This window comes from Mya arenaria, chromosome 4, assembly GCF_026914265.1.
Source record: "Mya arenaria isolate MELC-2E11 chromosome 4, ASM2691426v1".
NCBI classification, from domain to species: Eukaryota; Metazoa; Mollusca; class Bivalvia; order Myida; family Myidae; genus Mya; species Mya arenaria.
In genome coordinates this window covers 40,806,748-40,821,115 of record NC_069125.1, presented here as the reverse complement: position 1 = coordinate 40,821,115, position 14,368 = coordinate 40,806,748, and the positions used below count along the sequence as shown (strand labels likewise).

General features: G+C 38.7%; 1 protein-coding gene across 1 annotated transcript; it reads left to right on the top strand.

Annotated features, from left to right (window-relative positions):
* Positions 1 to 8,203: 8,203 nt before the first annotated feature.
* On the top strand, positions 8,204 to 10,713 carry LOC128230016 (cysteine and tyrosine-rich protein 1-like). The gene is made up of 3 exons (XM_052941995.1): positions 8,204 to 8,279; positions 9,196 to 9,447; positions 10,051 to 10,713. The coding sequence occupies exons 1-3, from the start codon at positions 8,234 to 8,236 to the stop codon at positions 10,200 to 10,202; spliced, it is 450 nt and encodes a 149-aa protein (XP_052797955.1). The 5' UTR covers positions 8,204 to 8,233; the 3' UTR covers positions 10,203 to 10,713.
* Positions 10,714 to 14,368: the final 3,655 nt, after the last annotated feature.

Here is a 14,368-nt window from a genome sequence, read left to right as displayed (position 1 = left end):
GTTACTTAGACCCAATGGCCTCAGTGGGACAGTCCATTGTCCCACCACTCTCCGTACATAAAAGCAATAGGAAATTCCCCAACTATATTCATCATGCCATCCTACCTAACAACTGGAGGGGGGGGGGGGGGGGTAGAACCCAGCCAGCGGTTAAACCTTTTTCACCACAGTAGCAATCGAGATGCAGTTTATATTTGCACTTCTCAATGTTTGCCAAACCGGGCCGGTGATCGGGTCACAGTGGATTTAAAGGAACTGCAAATTGTGTGGTCTAAATCTAATGGAGCAGGTCAATTTGTCAAAATCCGTTGGCTCGATGGTGTTTCGAGCATAAAAAACAAGCCAAGTCCAGGCTATTTCCCGGGTGGTGTCAAGGGGTCACGGACACTACGGACCATGGACATTACGGACCAGACATTACGGATCAGATTTAGGGACACTACGGACCAGATTTAGGGACATTACGGACCATATTCAGAAACGGACCTGGTAAAACACTGTCTGTCGGGAATAACATGTATATATGCATACCACTTCCGAGGTGATGAACAATATTAAAATGATGGATGCATTATTGGACAGGTAAGAACACTTGTTAACAACTGATAGTAGGATTTGTCCCAGTTAACAAACAGGCCGGTGCATCACGGCTTCCAAAGAAGTTCAGTAGCGATTCAATGTCTTTCTTGTCCGGTTAGCCTCACCTAGGCGACCCGGGTTCGATTCCCGGCTCGGGCGAATGTGAGTTTGGTTCGTTGTCACCAAGGCGGACAAGAGGGTTAAATTTTCTCCGGGTTCCGGCCCACAGCACAATACCACACTCTCGCGTAAAATCGGGCCAACGAGAGTGATTAATATAATGTTGTAATAACTTGTTTCACAATCGTTGTAAAATAAATATGTTTAAACTAATGTCTTTCACAACTGTGAAATTTATGCATGCGAAAGGAAAACAAATATGCTAAGATTGCCGTACAAAATTCGAACTTGATTGTGATAGTATTATCACGGACCTATGGTTTAAATATAGGTCCGTGGTATTATACAGTAATTTTTGTTACGTTTAATGGTTAATTTAATTATTAATCTATTTCATCTTTTTCCATTTAATACTCAAACACATTAAAAAATTATTTTACAACCTTCGTTTCTGATTTGATTAATTTCTACAGTATATGAATTACATCATTCATGAGTTGATACAACATATATTGTTTTATTCACAGGCAGCCTGGCTATACTGTATATTGCTGTTTAGTGCAATATGGTTCACTGCACTTGCTTCTTTTGTTTCTTAGTATAGCATTCACTTATGTTTGTGTTTGTCGAATTTTAATTGTTGGAATTTTGTTATTTTAACTAATATTTATGGATTTATGTAATCATGTATCCAAACACTGTCAGTTTGATTAAATTGATGTTAGACGTGATTTTTTACGACAATCAGAATTTAAATAAAAATAAAATGTTATTGTTCTATTTTCCATTTAGCGTTTCAACTTGAAAACCCACGACCATCGACGTCTGAAAATAATAACAGCTCGTAGGCGCTTCACAACACCAATGGCAGCGTTTTAGGTTACACACCACCATTGTCATTTCCTCTATAATTCAATCATTCGGAACTCCTCGGCCATTGTTTTCAAAAACAACCTCGGATGTATTTGGACGGTTTACATACTCAAAAAGAGGTATGTTTAAGTCCGCTGCAAGTAGATCGCGTAGTAATTTTATTTAGCAGTTAAACTTTATGTCTTTACTCTTGAAAATCTTAATTATGTTTGCAATAATACACTTCACTGGTAATCAAATTAAACTTGGATCAATTTATACAACTCTAAAACACTAAAATTAATTAACGATAGCATTTAAAAAGATACGAACTACTTCAACTGATGTACCAGCATACATCCGAGGTTGTTTTTGAAAAAAATGGCCGAAGAGCTCCGAATGTAATTCAATGTGAAATGATTAATTTTAGACAACATTTAAAGGCATTTCGAGCGAATGCATACTATGATAAACATATATATTCTTAAAGTACAAGCTTTAAATCACCTTTTAAGCCAATAAAAAGGGGGGATCAAGTTATTCCTAAGAAAAATCTCTCCACTTGAAAAACAAACCCTAAAAATTGCACAGTCCGCCATAACAGTTTTTTCCAAAATGACCTTTCAACTATAGTGCGGCAGTTTATGCTTTAATCTCTACTCTGAATGATAAATCAAGCAAGAATAGATACTTAAGGTATAAAAGTTTTAGGAATAATAATATTTTTGATTTACAGTGTATTGAGCATGTGAAAACATATCTATCAATCATAAGAACATATTTTTATTGAGAATTTTCCACACAACGGAAGAACATATGGCACAATGGTGACGTCATACCTATAACTAAACCCGTCCCTGCATTTGTTATGAAAAACACTTTCGATTATTCCTTCATACATAAATACACCAAAAAATAGCTCAATCTGATAGTTTGTGTCAGGTTTTCCAGTTTCACTGCCTGTCACCCAAGTGCCTTTGCGTCTGTATTTTCTAAGGCGTTTTGGCCCAAAATGCCATTCTTTGAGGGTTTTCAACTGAACCTGGACTCTAATGGCATTCTAAGCATCAAATGGGGGTAGTTCTACACATCTTTGCACACATTTCAAGTTTTCGCAGTCAATTTTTCACCAAATTTGGACATTTTCAGTGCTCGTAAGATTGCAGACGACTCATTTTTTTTAAAAAATAGGCGAAAGTTGTGAAAACCAGGAAATAACATATTTTGATCAACCGGACAAGATAAATGCATTTAATTTAATTGCCAGAAATAGTCAAATGCAATACATTTCTTGCCAAAAATGACACTTAAACAAACCATGTTTGGTCCCTTTTAAACGAAAGAACACGCAATACATACAGTAGTTGTAACCTAGTCCTAGTTTTATGTTCGACTGACGTAAGGGTTTAGTTAAGTTTAATCTGTTTATCCTCCATATGTGAAGCTTGGTCACTAATAATCGGAATTGTTTAAACTGTTAATTAATGTGTTCAACCGTGCCACAAATGGTTGGCTCCCAAAACTAGATAATTACTTGCCATATATTGCGGCATCGTCTTTTTAAGTAGGGATGTAACGTGTCGGGCTTTTGTTCAACGTGGGCGACAGTTGCACGTGAACTTTGTTCCTCTTCCCGGCTCCTGGGCTCGGAGTCCGGATTTCATCTCTTTGGAGCAGAATAATAAATATATTATAAAATTATATAAATAATCACGGTTTTCCACCAGGGGCTCTAAAATTGCCATTAATATATCCCAAAACTACACAGTTCAATCCGGATGGATTGTTTTTCTCCCACTTGTGGTCACACCCTTTGGTGGACAAGTTTTCCCCCTATAATGAGCCCGGTGGAAAAATGCATTAATTCTACTTAAGAAGGTACGTGGGTAACAAAACACCACTGACGGCCGTAAGCAAAATGCTCAGTAAAATTGTATTTTATTATCCCCCGCCTATGAAATAGGGAGGGGGGTATTGAAATGGCGTTGTCCGTCCGTCCTTCCGTCCGTCCGTCCTTCCTTCCTTCCGTCCGTCCGTCACCTGAGTTTTCTCAGTAACTAGCCGGTAGAATTTCATGAAACTTAAAATGAATATGAACCACTATACTGGAATGATTCCCGTCCAAAAAAAAATTGATTGGTCAATTGTCATTGGAGTTATTGCCCTTGATTTTTTGAAAAATGCACATTCACAGCCATTTCTCAGTCACTAGCTGGCAGAATTTCATGAAACTTAAAATAAATATGAATTACTATACTGGGATGATGCCTTTTCATTTTTTTTGGATAGGTCAATTGTACTTGGAGTTATTGCCCTTGATTTTTTTGAAAAACTCTCATTTACAGCCATTTCTCAGTAACTGGTTGGTAGAAATTCTTGAAACTTGAAATAAATATGAACCAACATACTGCGATGATGCCTGTTTATTTATATTTTGAATTGTGTAATTTCTATATGAATTATTTGCCCTTGATTTATTAAAAGATCCATGTTTGCAGCCTTTTCTATGCAACTAGCTGGTAGAATTACATGACACTTGGAATAAATGAGAGCCAACATACTGTGATGATGCATGTCTATTTTTCTTTTGGATTGGTCAATTTTCCTTAGAGTTATTGCCCTTGATTTATTAAAAAAATCATTGTTTGCAGCCATTTCTCAGTAACTAGCTGCTAGAATTTAATGAAACTTGAATGTCATATGAATCAACATCCTGCAATGAACTTCTTCGGTGAATTTCTACGGCTGCATTTTTATCTCAACTATTGAGTACTATTTTGCAATGATTGATGTTTCCGAGTAAGCAGTTTCGGAAAAGACAGTTTTATTTAATCATCCCTCTGATTTATTTCGTTAAAAAATTTTATCATAAAGTAGTCCCGGTCGATATTTTATAATTTGGCTCGGAAAGGGATAAACCAATGTGCTTATCTTATTCTTTCTGAGATTTTTTTAACTTCAAGCACAAACAAGCCATCAAGCACAAACAAGCCATCGTTGGCGGGGGATATCTTTTCACTGAAAATGTTTGTTTCATTAGTTTCCTAGTTATGTTGTCTGAATGAAATGAGGGATATCTGTCAGCGTTCAACGATTCCGGCACTGCGCGCGCCACATTGCTTAATATCAGTGTTTCAAGTTTCAATTATATTCGTCAAATTACTTCCTAGTGTATTGCAATTCAGACTTAGGACACAATCATCAAATTCAAAGGTGGGATAACTCTTCTCCATTGAGACCACGAGTTATAATTCTTATGCTGTTCCCAACTTCACCCGGTCATCTATTCCTGCTATTAGTTTTTCATGAATGCTTTGGACAAATTTTGCTAGGGGAGATAGCTTTTAGACAAAATGACCCAGCATTATAATTCTTGCAAGGCGGGCGCACCGCTGTAAAAAAATAATAATGGATTGAGATTTGCTGTAGTGAGCTCATGATTTCTTGTAAGTATTGAAATAAACTTTTAATATAATAAAAGATAAAGTTCATTAGTCAAAGAGCAAAACTTTGATGGTACTCCTCCAATGTAGACAAAACCCTACGATTTTAGTTTCATAATTTTTTGTCCTTTTAATAGTTACACATGTTTCACTTATTTCTGTTTCTCAAGTTGCATAGTAGTAGCTCCAGGTGAACACTGTATTTATAATTTCCTCATGTTTATAAACTCTGTTTGCGTTGAGTTTATGAATCAACTTTGTAATGTTATTATTTAGTAATCGAGGCGGAAATGTTGATTTAACATTCATTTTTATTCAACAATGAGAAAAACAATTGCTGAAAGTTCTTTTACTTCTATCGTGATATTTTTTTTCACGACAAACTTCAAAGGGGAAAAGGGTATGTATATCGGTCTGATTTGGGTATAATTTATCTTTGTGAATGAAATTATTTGTGTTTAATAAATTCAACACTTAAATCTTTGTAATTTGGATTACTTTTTTTTAATTATATCAGACTTCAAAAATAATAAATAAAAATGGCTTTAGTGAAACAAAATAGTCCGACTAAATATTTATCACATTGCATGTTACCGTGTGCGCCAATGAAACAAGGGGTAAATTTGAAGTACGAAATAATTGAGTGTTTTAAAAACTGGTTGTTCAGCCAAACATATAGTATAATCTTTATTTTTTGTCATATTGTCAAAAACTAAAGTTATTTTAACTAAAGTACAGTTTAGCTAAGTACTCCCTGGGTACGAGCGAACCAACATGGCGCAGAAAACCCCGAGTACACCAACAAAGGGCAGTACTCCCTGGGTACGAGCGAACCAACATGGCGCAGAAAACCCAGAGTACGAGCGTACACCAACAAAGGGCAGTACTCCCTGGGTACGAGCGAACCAACATGGCGCAGAAAACCCAGAGTACGAGCGTACATCAACAAAGGGCAGTACTCCCTGGGTACGAGCGAACCAACATGGCGCAGAAAACCCAGAGTACGAGCGTACACCAACAAAGGGCAGTACTCCCTGGGTACGAGCGAACCAACATGGCGCAGAAAACCCAGAGTACGAGCGTACACCAACAAAGGGCAGTACTCCCTGGGTACGAGCGAACCAACATGGCGCAGAAAACCCAGAGTACGAGCGTACACCAACAAAGGGCAGTACTCCCTGGGTACGAGCGAACCAACATGGCGCAGAAAACCCAGAGTACGAGCGTACACCAACAAAGGGCAGTACTCCCTGGGTACGAGCGAACCAACATGGCGCAGAAAACCCAGAGTACGAGCGTACACCAACAAAGGGCAGTACTCCCTGGGTACGAGCGAACCAACATGGCGCAGAAAACCCAGAGTACGAGCGTACACCAACAAAGGGCAGTACTCCCTGGGTACGAGCGAACCAACATGGGGCAGAAACCCCCGAGTACGAGCGTACACCAACAAAGGGCAGTACTCCCTGGGTACGAGCGAACACAAACATGGGGCAGAAACCCCCGAGTACGAGCCTACACCAACAAAGGGCAGTACTACCTGGGTACCAGCGTACACCAACAAAGGGGCATAAAACCCAGAGTACGAGCGTACACCAACAAAGGGCAGTACTCCCTGGGTACGAGCGAACACCAACAAAGGGCAGTACTCCCTGGGTATGAGCGTACACAAAGATGGGGCAGTACTCTCTGGGTATAAGCGTACACAAACATGGGGCAGTACTCCCTGGGTATGAGCGTTCACCAACAAAGGGCAGTGTTACCTGGGTACCAGCGTAAACCAACAAAGGGGCAGAAAACCCCGAGTACTAGCTATCACCAACAAAGGGCAGTACTCCCTGGGTACTAGCGTTCATCAACAAAGGGCAGTACTCCCCGAGTACTAGCGTTCACCAACAAATGGCAGTACTCCCCGAGTACTAGCGTTCACCAAAAAGGGGCAGTACTCCCCGAGTACTAGCGTTCACCAAAAAAGGGCAGTACTCCCCGCGTACTAGCGTTCACCAACAAAGGGCAGTACTCCCCGCGTACTAGCGTTCACCAACAAAGGGCAGTACTCCCCGAGTACTAGCGTTCACCAACAAAGGGCAGTACTCCCTGGATACGAGCGTTCACCAACAAAGGGCAGTACTCCCCGCGTACTAGCGTTCACCAGCAAAGGGCAGTACTCCCCGCGTACTAGCGTTCACCAACAAAGGGCAGTAATCCCCGAGTACTAGCGTTCATCAACATTTGGCAGAACTTTCCGAGAACGAGTGTTCACCAACATGAGTATGTATTGTTGTTTCTGAATGTATTGTATATGATGTTCTTAACTATAACTAAGTGGTTATATGCCATTATCTGTATCAAGTATACTTCCACAAAAAACAGTTCTCATTGCTGACATCATTTTGTTGGAGTTGTAGTGTGTACAAATCCAGCCTTTAAGATTGTATATCCGGACATCTTCCGCATCTCTGACACAGGCACTATACATGGAAATAATTATAAGCCCTTGACCGCCTGCTTTCCAGACACAGGCCCTTCACATGGGAATAGCCCTGGACCGCCTGCTCTCCGACACAGGCACTTCACATGGGAATAGCCCTGGACCGCCTGCTCTCCGACACAGGCACTTCACATGGGAATAGCCCTGGACCGCCTGCTCTCCGACACAGGCACTATATATGAGAATGACTCTCCGACAAAGGCACTTCACACGAGAATGCCTCTAGGCCGCCTGCTCTCCGAATTTATATTACTCTAGTATATTATACACATGTATGTAAGTAGTAAATTTCATACAAATCACCTCTTATTAAAAACAAATCCTCTTTTACAGAAGATATGTATACAGTATAGTTAAGCTCATATACTGAAGAAGGTAGAATAATTAAACCAGTACACAAAATGAAACACTATGAAATACTACATATTTTAGTACAGTTGAACGTTGTATATTAGATGATATATAATTATATATTTAAACCATTCAGATTTCAGACATTGTTATGGACGCATTTCGTTGTCGAGTAATAAGTATTTGAAAAGGTTACATAAGTAGAGCAGCTAAAACGTTACTAATAAGTAATCGATTATCGATTACCTTGATCAGCGTTGACTAAATCAAATAAATAACTGAATGGCTGTACAATCTTGACCAATAACCTCCATAGCAGCACCACCAAATATTGATAAAAGTATTTTGAAATCGAAATTTCATTTAAACACGTTTTGTGTGACAAAAGTCATTTAAAATGGAGAAATATGGGATATTGTGTCTGTGGTTTATAACGTTTATCGGTGGGTTCAATGTAAATATATATATATTTCTTAAATGAACGTTTAATTAAGTAATCGTCAAAAACTTAAATCTGTATCTTATTTAAGGAAATATTGTATATCCACTTCTGTAAAATGCATTTCCTTAGTATGAAGTTACGAATATTTGTAAGTATAAGAAATTAATAGAGATTACACAAAAATACGAATGATAATTGCATACTTACATGGTGTCAGTTAAAAAAAATCAAAGTTAAAATAATGGTTTCAAAGATGAACGATCTTAGTTTCATTGCATATTTTATATAAATTAAACAATTAACAAGTAATGTTGAATGTATATATTTATATATTTAAGATATATATTATACATATATATATATATGATGGTGGCATATAACTGTTTATATTAATACATCCAAGACACTTAAGAATATACTCAAATATCGCACAATTGGGTTTTAAGACAGATAACCATGATTCCATTTCTATCAACACTTTGCCACTGTATAAAAGAGTTATGCACCAGTCAATTGTAATCACGGCCCCTCCAGGTCCGGGGAATAGCGGGGACTTTGACTTTTGGTCAAGTCAATCCCGGGTAAAACCCCCGCTCTGCGGGAACGAACTGATGGTAAGATCCCCGCCAAATGCCCCCGCCCCCATGGGACCTTAGGTTAGGCTCATTCCTTGCTATATTTGGCGCGAATACAAAACCACCGCCTTTACCCGGCACTGCTGGGCCACCGGGATGGTAAAAACACGGCCCATTTTCCCGGCTATCCCCGTTATTAAACCGTATTCCCCCGGACCTTTGGAGGCGTGGTTACTATTGACTGGTGCATTAAAGTATAGATTCCATACTGTAAATGCACTTGGTGTTACTTGTATTGTTGTGAAGACAGAGACAGTCAATGTGTTCTGGACGCATTTTCAGAGGATGTGTTATGTGGTCAGACCTGCTACACAGGCTTGGCCAGGTCCGAGTACTGTACCTACGGCTGCTGTGATGATAATTATGACATCTACGACTACTGTTGTGAACCGTACTCGTGGATATATGGCGTCGCTGTCGTAGGTTTTGTAGCTGTTGTTGTCGTTGTTGCGGTCGTTATATTCTTCCTTAAGAAGAAGCAAAATGCATCCCGAAGAAATGTCCATCCTCAAAACACAACTGCGACAGTTTCAGGTATGTTTGTATGAAATCAAACTAGCCACCTACAATGGCATTCTACCCTATCCGGTCGTATTTCGTCAGTTAAAAACGCTCTCTTACTCCCTTATAAATACCACAAGTAATTTAATTATTTTAATTTACCGAAAACGATGAATAATAATCGAAAAAATGGTTCTTATGAAGGATACCGTGTTGAAATTGAAAGAAAGGTGCAGAATACACGGTACATGTATTTTCACCTCATGAAACGATTGTTGATCAGTGTAGAAGCATTCACCAGTCATTAATATTTGTGCACTTTCAGCTACCAAATACACGGTTATAATTTTGTAATCAGTCATTAATATTTTCCATAAATGCATTATTTAGTAAGTAGCTAAAGGTTTATCGCTCAAAATTTATGTTTGTTATACATGTGTATATACTGATTTTAAAAACGAGTGTCACTTTAAGATTTCTGCACCCACACGTATTAGCATTTTTATAAATACATCAACATTAATAAATTGCTCGTGCCAAGGATAACAGTCCCAGGCGGTATCAGGCCAGCCGTTGAGCCATTGATTGAGTTAAAATAAAAAGACAACTTAACTAAATGCAATATCTATTTTCTAGTTATACAACCTCCCCCATACCAAGCCCAGGGTCAGATGACACCCGCTTACCAGCAGCCCGGGGGATACTCCGCGGGTCCAAATCAGATTTACCCGCCTCCCCCACCAGTCAACTATGGGCAGCAAGACGCAGCCTACCCGCCTAAATACTAATATACAGTTTCCGACATGCTCTGATGTTCGACGAGGCTCTTTACGACGTTGTTTTCTTTACAAATATACATTTTCACATTTCCAAAGTGCTTTGATTTTTGTTCGAACTGGTATTGTCCATAGGTGGCAATAGTAATCTGAGATGTGAAAAAACAACCCAGCAACATAATAATATAACAACTTGTTTTCACCATCACTGACTTATACTGTCACTTATGGTATAGCCTGCATGCAGGCGCATGCCGAATTATGTTTGCCTTAAAGGCTTGTATATCTTATAACTGTTGGAATTGTTTCTTGTAAACCAGTGTCATAGTGTAAAAGGATTGGCAAGATATGGCCGTGAAAACGAACGAACTCCATAATAGGTCATAGTGACAGACGACTGGAAGTCCGAGTGGGAACGAACCACACAAGCCGACAGAGGCTGGGCTGACCCGTTGTATCAAGTGATTATACAAAATGTTATATACAAAATGTAAAAGTAGCATGTTTTCAGAACTCACTGGTGTTTCAACGGTCTTTCTCACATTTCATATCATTACATTTTTAATTTTGCATAAAGTATGAAAACAAAATGTATATAATAAAAAGTATTGAGATATACTACAAATATGCATAAACAAGTTATAAAAAATGCTTCATCTGCGTTTTGAACAGGGAGGTTGTATTCGACTCGCGCAGATATATTATGCGTTTTGAACCGGGAGTTTGTATTCGATTCGCGCAGATAAGAACTGCGTTTTGAACCGGGAGGTTGTATTCGATTCGCGCAGATAAGGACTCCGTTTAAAACTGGGATATTGTATTCGACTCGCGCAGATAAGGACTGCGTTTTAAACTGGGATATTGTATTCGATTCGCGCAGATACGGACTGCGTTTTAAACTGGGATATTGTATTCGACTCGCGCAGATACGGACTGCGTTTTAAACTCGGATATTGTATTCGACTCGCGCAGATAAGAACTGCGTTTTGAACCGGGAGGTTGTATTTGATTCGCGCAGATAAGGACTGCGTTTAAAATTGGGATATTGTATTCGACTCGCGCAGATACGGACTGCGTTTTAAACTCGGATATTGTATTCGACTCGCGCAGATAAGAACTGCGTTTTGAACCAGCAGGTTGTATTTGATTCGCGAAGATAAGGACTGCGTTTAAAACTGGGATATTGTATTCGACTCGCGCAGATAAGAACTGCGTTTTGAACCGGGAGGTTGTATTCGATTCGCGCAGATACGGACTGCGTTTTAAACTGGGATATTGTATTCGACTCGCGCAGATACGGACTGCGTTTTAAACTCGGATATTGTATTCGACTCGCGCAGATAAGAACTGCGTTTTGAACCGGGAGGTTGTATTTGATTCGCGCAGATAAGGACTGCGTTTAAAACTGGGATATTGTATTCGACTCGCGCAGATAAGGACTGCGTTTTGAACCGGGAGGTTGTATTCGATTCGCGCTGATAAGGACTGCGTTTAAAACTTGGATATTGTATTCGACTCGCGCAGATAAGGCCTGCGTTTTAAACTGGGATATTGTATTCGCCTCGCGCAGATAAGAACTGCGTTTTGAACCGGGAGGTTGTATTCGACTCGCGCAGATAAATACTGCGTTTTGAACCGGGAGGTTATATTCGACTCGCGCAGATAAGTACTGCGTTTTGAACCGGGAGGTTGTATTCGACTCGCAGATAAGAACTGCGTTTTGAACCGGGAGGTTGTATTCGACTCGCAGATAAGTACTGCGTTTTGAACCGGGAGGTTGTATTCGACTCGCAGATAAGAACTGCGTTTTTAAACCGGGAGATTGTATTCAACTCGCAGATAAGTACTGCGTTTTGAACCGGGAGGTTGTATTCGACTCGCAGATAAGAACTGCGTTATGAACCGGGAGATTGTATTCGACTCAAGCAGATAAGAACTGCGTTTTGATCGACTCTCTGGGATTTTTGCAGAGTTTTAATTGTATTGTGACTTGAGATTGTTCGAGAAATTGGGGTCTTATGTGTTGTACTTACGGAAACGGCACTAACATTGAGCTTAGGCACATATCTTAGACATGTTGCAATATTGCATTTATGTCGGGACCACTATATGGGTGAACAAAGTGGTCATAATGGCGTTTCAGTGTACATGTGTGCGTAAACTTTTCGCATCTTCTGTACTTACCTGTGCGTCTCTATTAATCAATGCTTTCAAAATAAAAATAAAAAATCCTAATTGCAGCCAGCAACAATATGCGGACAATGGAGAAAAAATTAAGTAAAGCAGTTGTATGAAGTATAAAGAGATAAATAAACTGCAGGTATTTAACAACAATATAGAGAAATCAACTGCAAACAAATTATTCTAGTCGGGGCAACAGTGCCTACTATTTCAAGGTGCATTCATTATTCATATTTTATTTCCTGTCTTTTCATCCGCCATCTTCATTCTATAAAAGTCATGTTTCCTACATGAAAAAAGTTTCAGCACACAGCATGCACACAGATCCATAATTCAAGTATAAGGAAAAAACAGCATATTTTACGCCTCGTAAGTAGTTCACAAACTAAAACTTTACAGCAAACACATGCTAATTTCTTATGATGACTATTGTTGTTGTTGGTTAAGGAATTATTCCAATCGGTTGAATTATCAAACTAAGTTCGTCAAAATGGAGTTTTCTAATATAATTTGGACTCTGAAATATGTCTTTAGTATGAAATTTACAATCAGGTGACGCTACACATGTATATACCAAATATGGGTATCATGGGCGGGTCTAAGAATTTACGTTAGTGGGGGCGCCACTTAGGGGGTGTAACTTTTTGACTTGCGCACCTCCCTCAGAACCAAAATCTTTTTAGCTTAAAGTGTTGGTAAATGGAGTTTGGGTACTCCCTGAAAAGATTTTGAACAAATCAAGTCCGTACTGGTTCATTTTGGGCGTATTTTATTACTTTTTTCTCCTTTATTGAAATAAATAATAAATTTGGGCTCAGTTTATTTCTACAAATTTATTGAATATATGAAAGTTTCCATGTGGCAAGATAAGGAGACTTCATGTTTTACTCTGACTCAACGTTGCAGAGTTCTGTTACAATTTAAAGGAAAAGGCTGGGTCATTTATTATGGTTTAAAATAAGTCCAGAGTGCAATAGTTCAAGTGTTGTTTTATTATTTGGTAAAATATAATTTACAAAGCAAGGGTTCACATGTGCATTCACCTAGGGCCAGGTCTCGGATACACAGAGATTTAGGTCTCTATGGTCGCCTTGCTCGTTTCTGCGAGAACGAGTCTTACATGTATGGTAGGGGTCAATAGGGCTAATATTGCCCATATACGCATAATGTTGGGCTAAGGACGGGCCCAGACTAAAAACATATATAAAGATTTTTAGCCGTTTCAGTTTTTATTTACTCTCATCACATTATACAAATATGTGTTTTGAGGTCATCAACATGAATAATACAGAATGTTGTATATAAACATGTAAAAGAACAATAATATATATTAATATATATTAACCAGGCTGTATGGTTAGTAATGTAGTACTAAATAGGTTCAAACAAAAGTTTGAGTACAACAGATAGAACTATTTATAAGGACAGTTTTAGCGAGAGTCCGATACCAGTCTGTCATAGCTATGCCTTTTCCGTATGCGTCGTATGTGTGAAAACACAAATACATTAACCCCCGCCCTCGTACTCGCCAAATGTAGACCACAGGCGTCTGGCTCATTGTTTGTATTTAAAATGTTGATAAATATCATTTTAGGTACATGTAATGAGATAAACAACACATCTGAAGATATTTAGTTAATGCCGTTGATATACAAGAAAGATATGTAAGGTATGTAACTCAAACCTACCTTATTTATAGGTAGAGTCCATTTTTTATGTTTATTAATAAACATGGAAACATTCCATTTTTATCTAGGTGCCATGAAATGAGGAGTGTATGCCCTTTAAATGGTATGCGATATGTTAGTATACATATATTGTCTTTGGGCGAACAAGCCAGATTCAATGTCTCATTCTTGTCTTTTTCAGCAGTCGGAAACTGTACAATATCTTCAATGTGTCCCCGTGTAAACAGTACTACACGTAGAAACATTAAAGTGATTGTATGCGTCTGTATATAGGTGATACAATTAAATTCCAAAATACCACAAAAAGAC

Excerpts from the sequence above, each read along its gene's own strand:
- LOC128230016 (XM_052941995.1), top strand. The coding sequence starts at position 8,234 with ATGGAGAAATATGGGATATTGTGTCTGTGGTTTATAACGTTTATCG. Across the intron at positions 8,280-9,195 it reads GTGGTTTATAACGTTTATCG|AGGATGTGTTATGTGGTCAG; the intron begins GTGGGTTCAATG and ends ACGCATTTTCAG. Across the intron at positions 9,448-10,050 it reads CACAACTGCGACAGTTTCAG|TTATACAACCTCCCCCATAC; the intron begins GTATGTTTGTAT and ends TCTATTTTCTAG.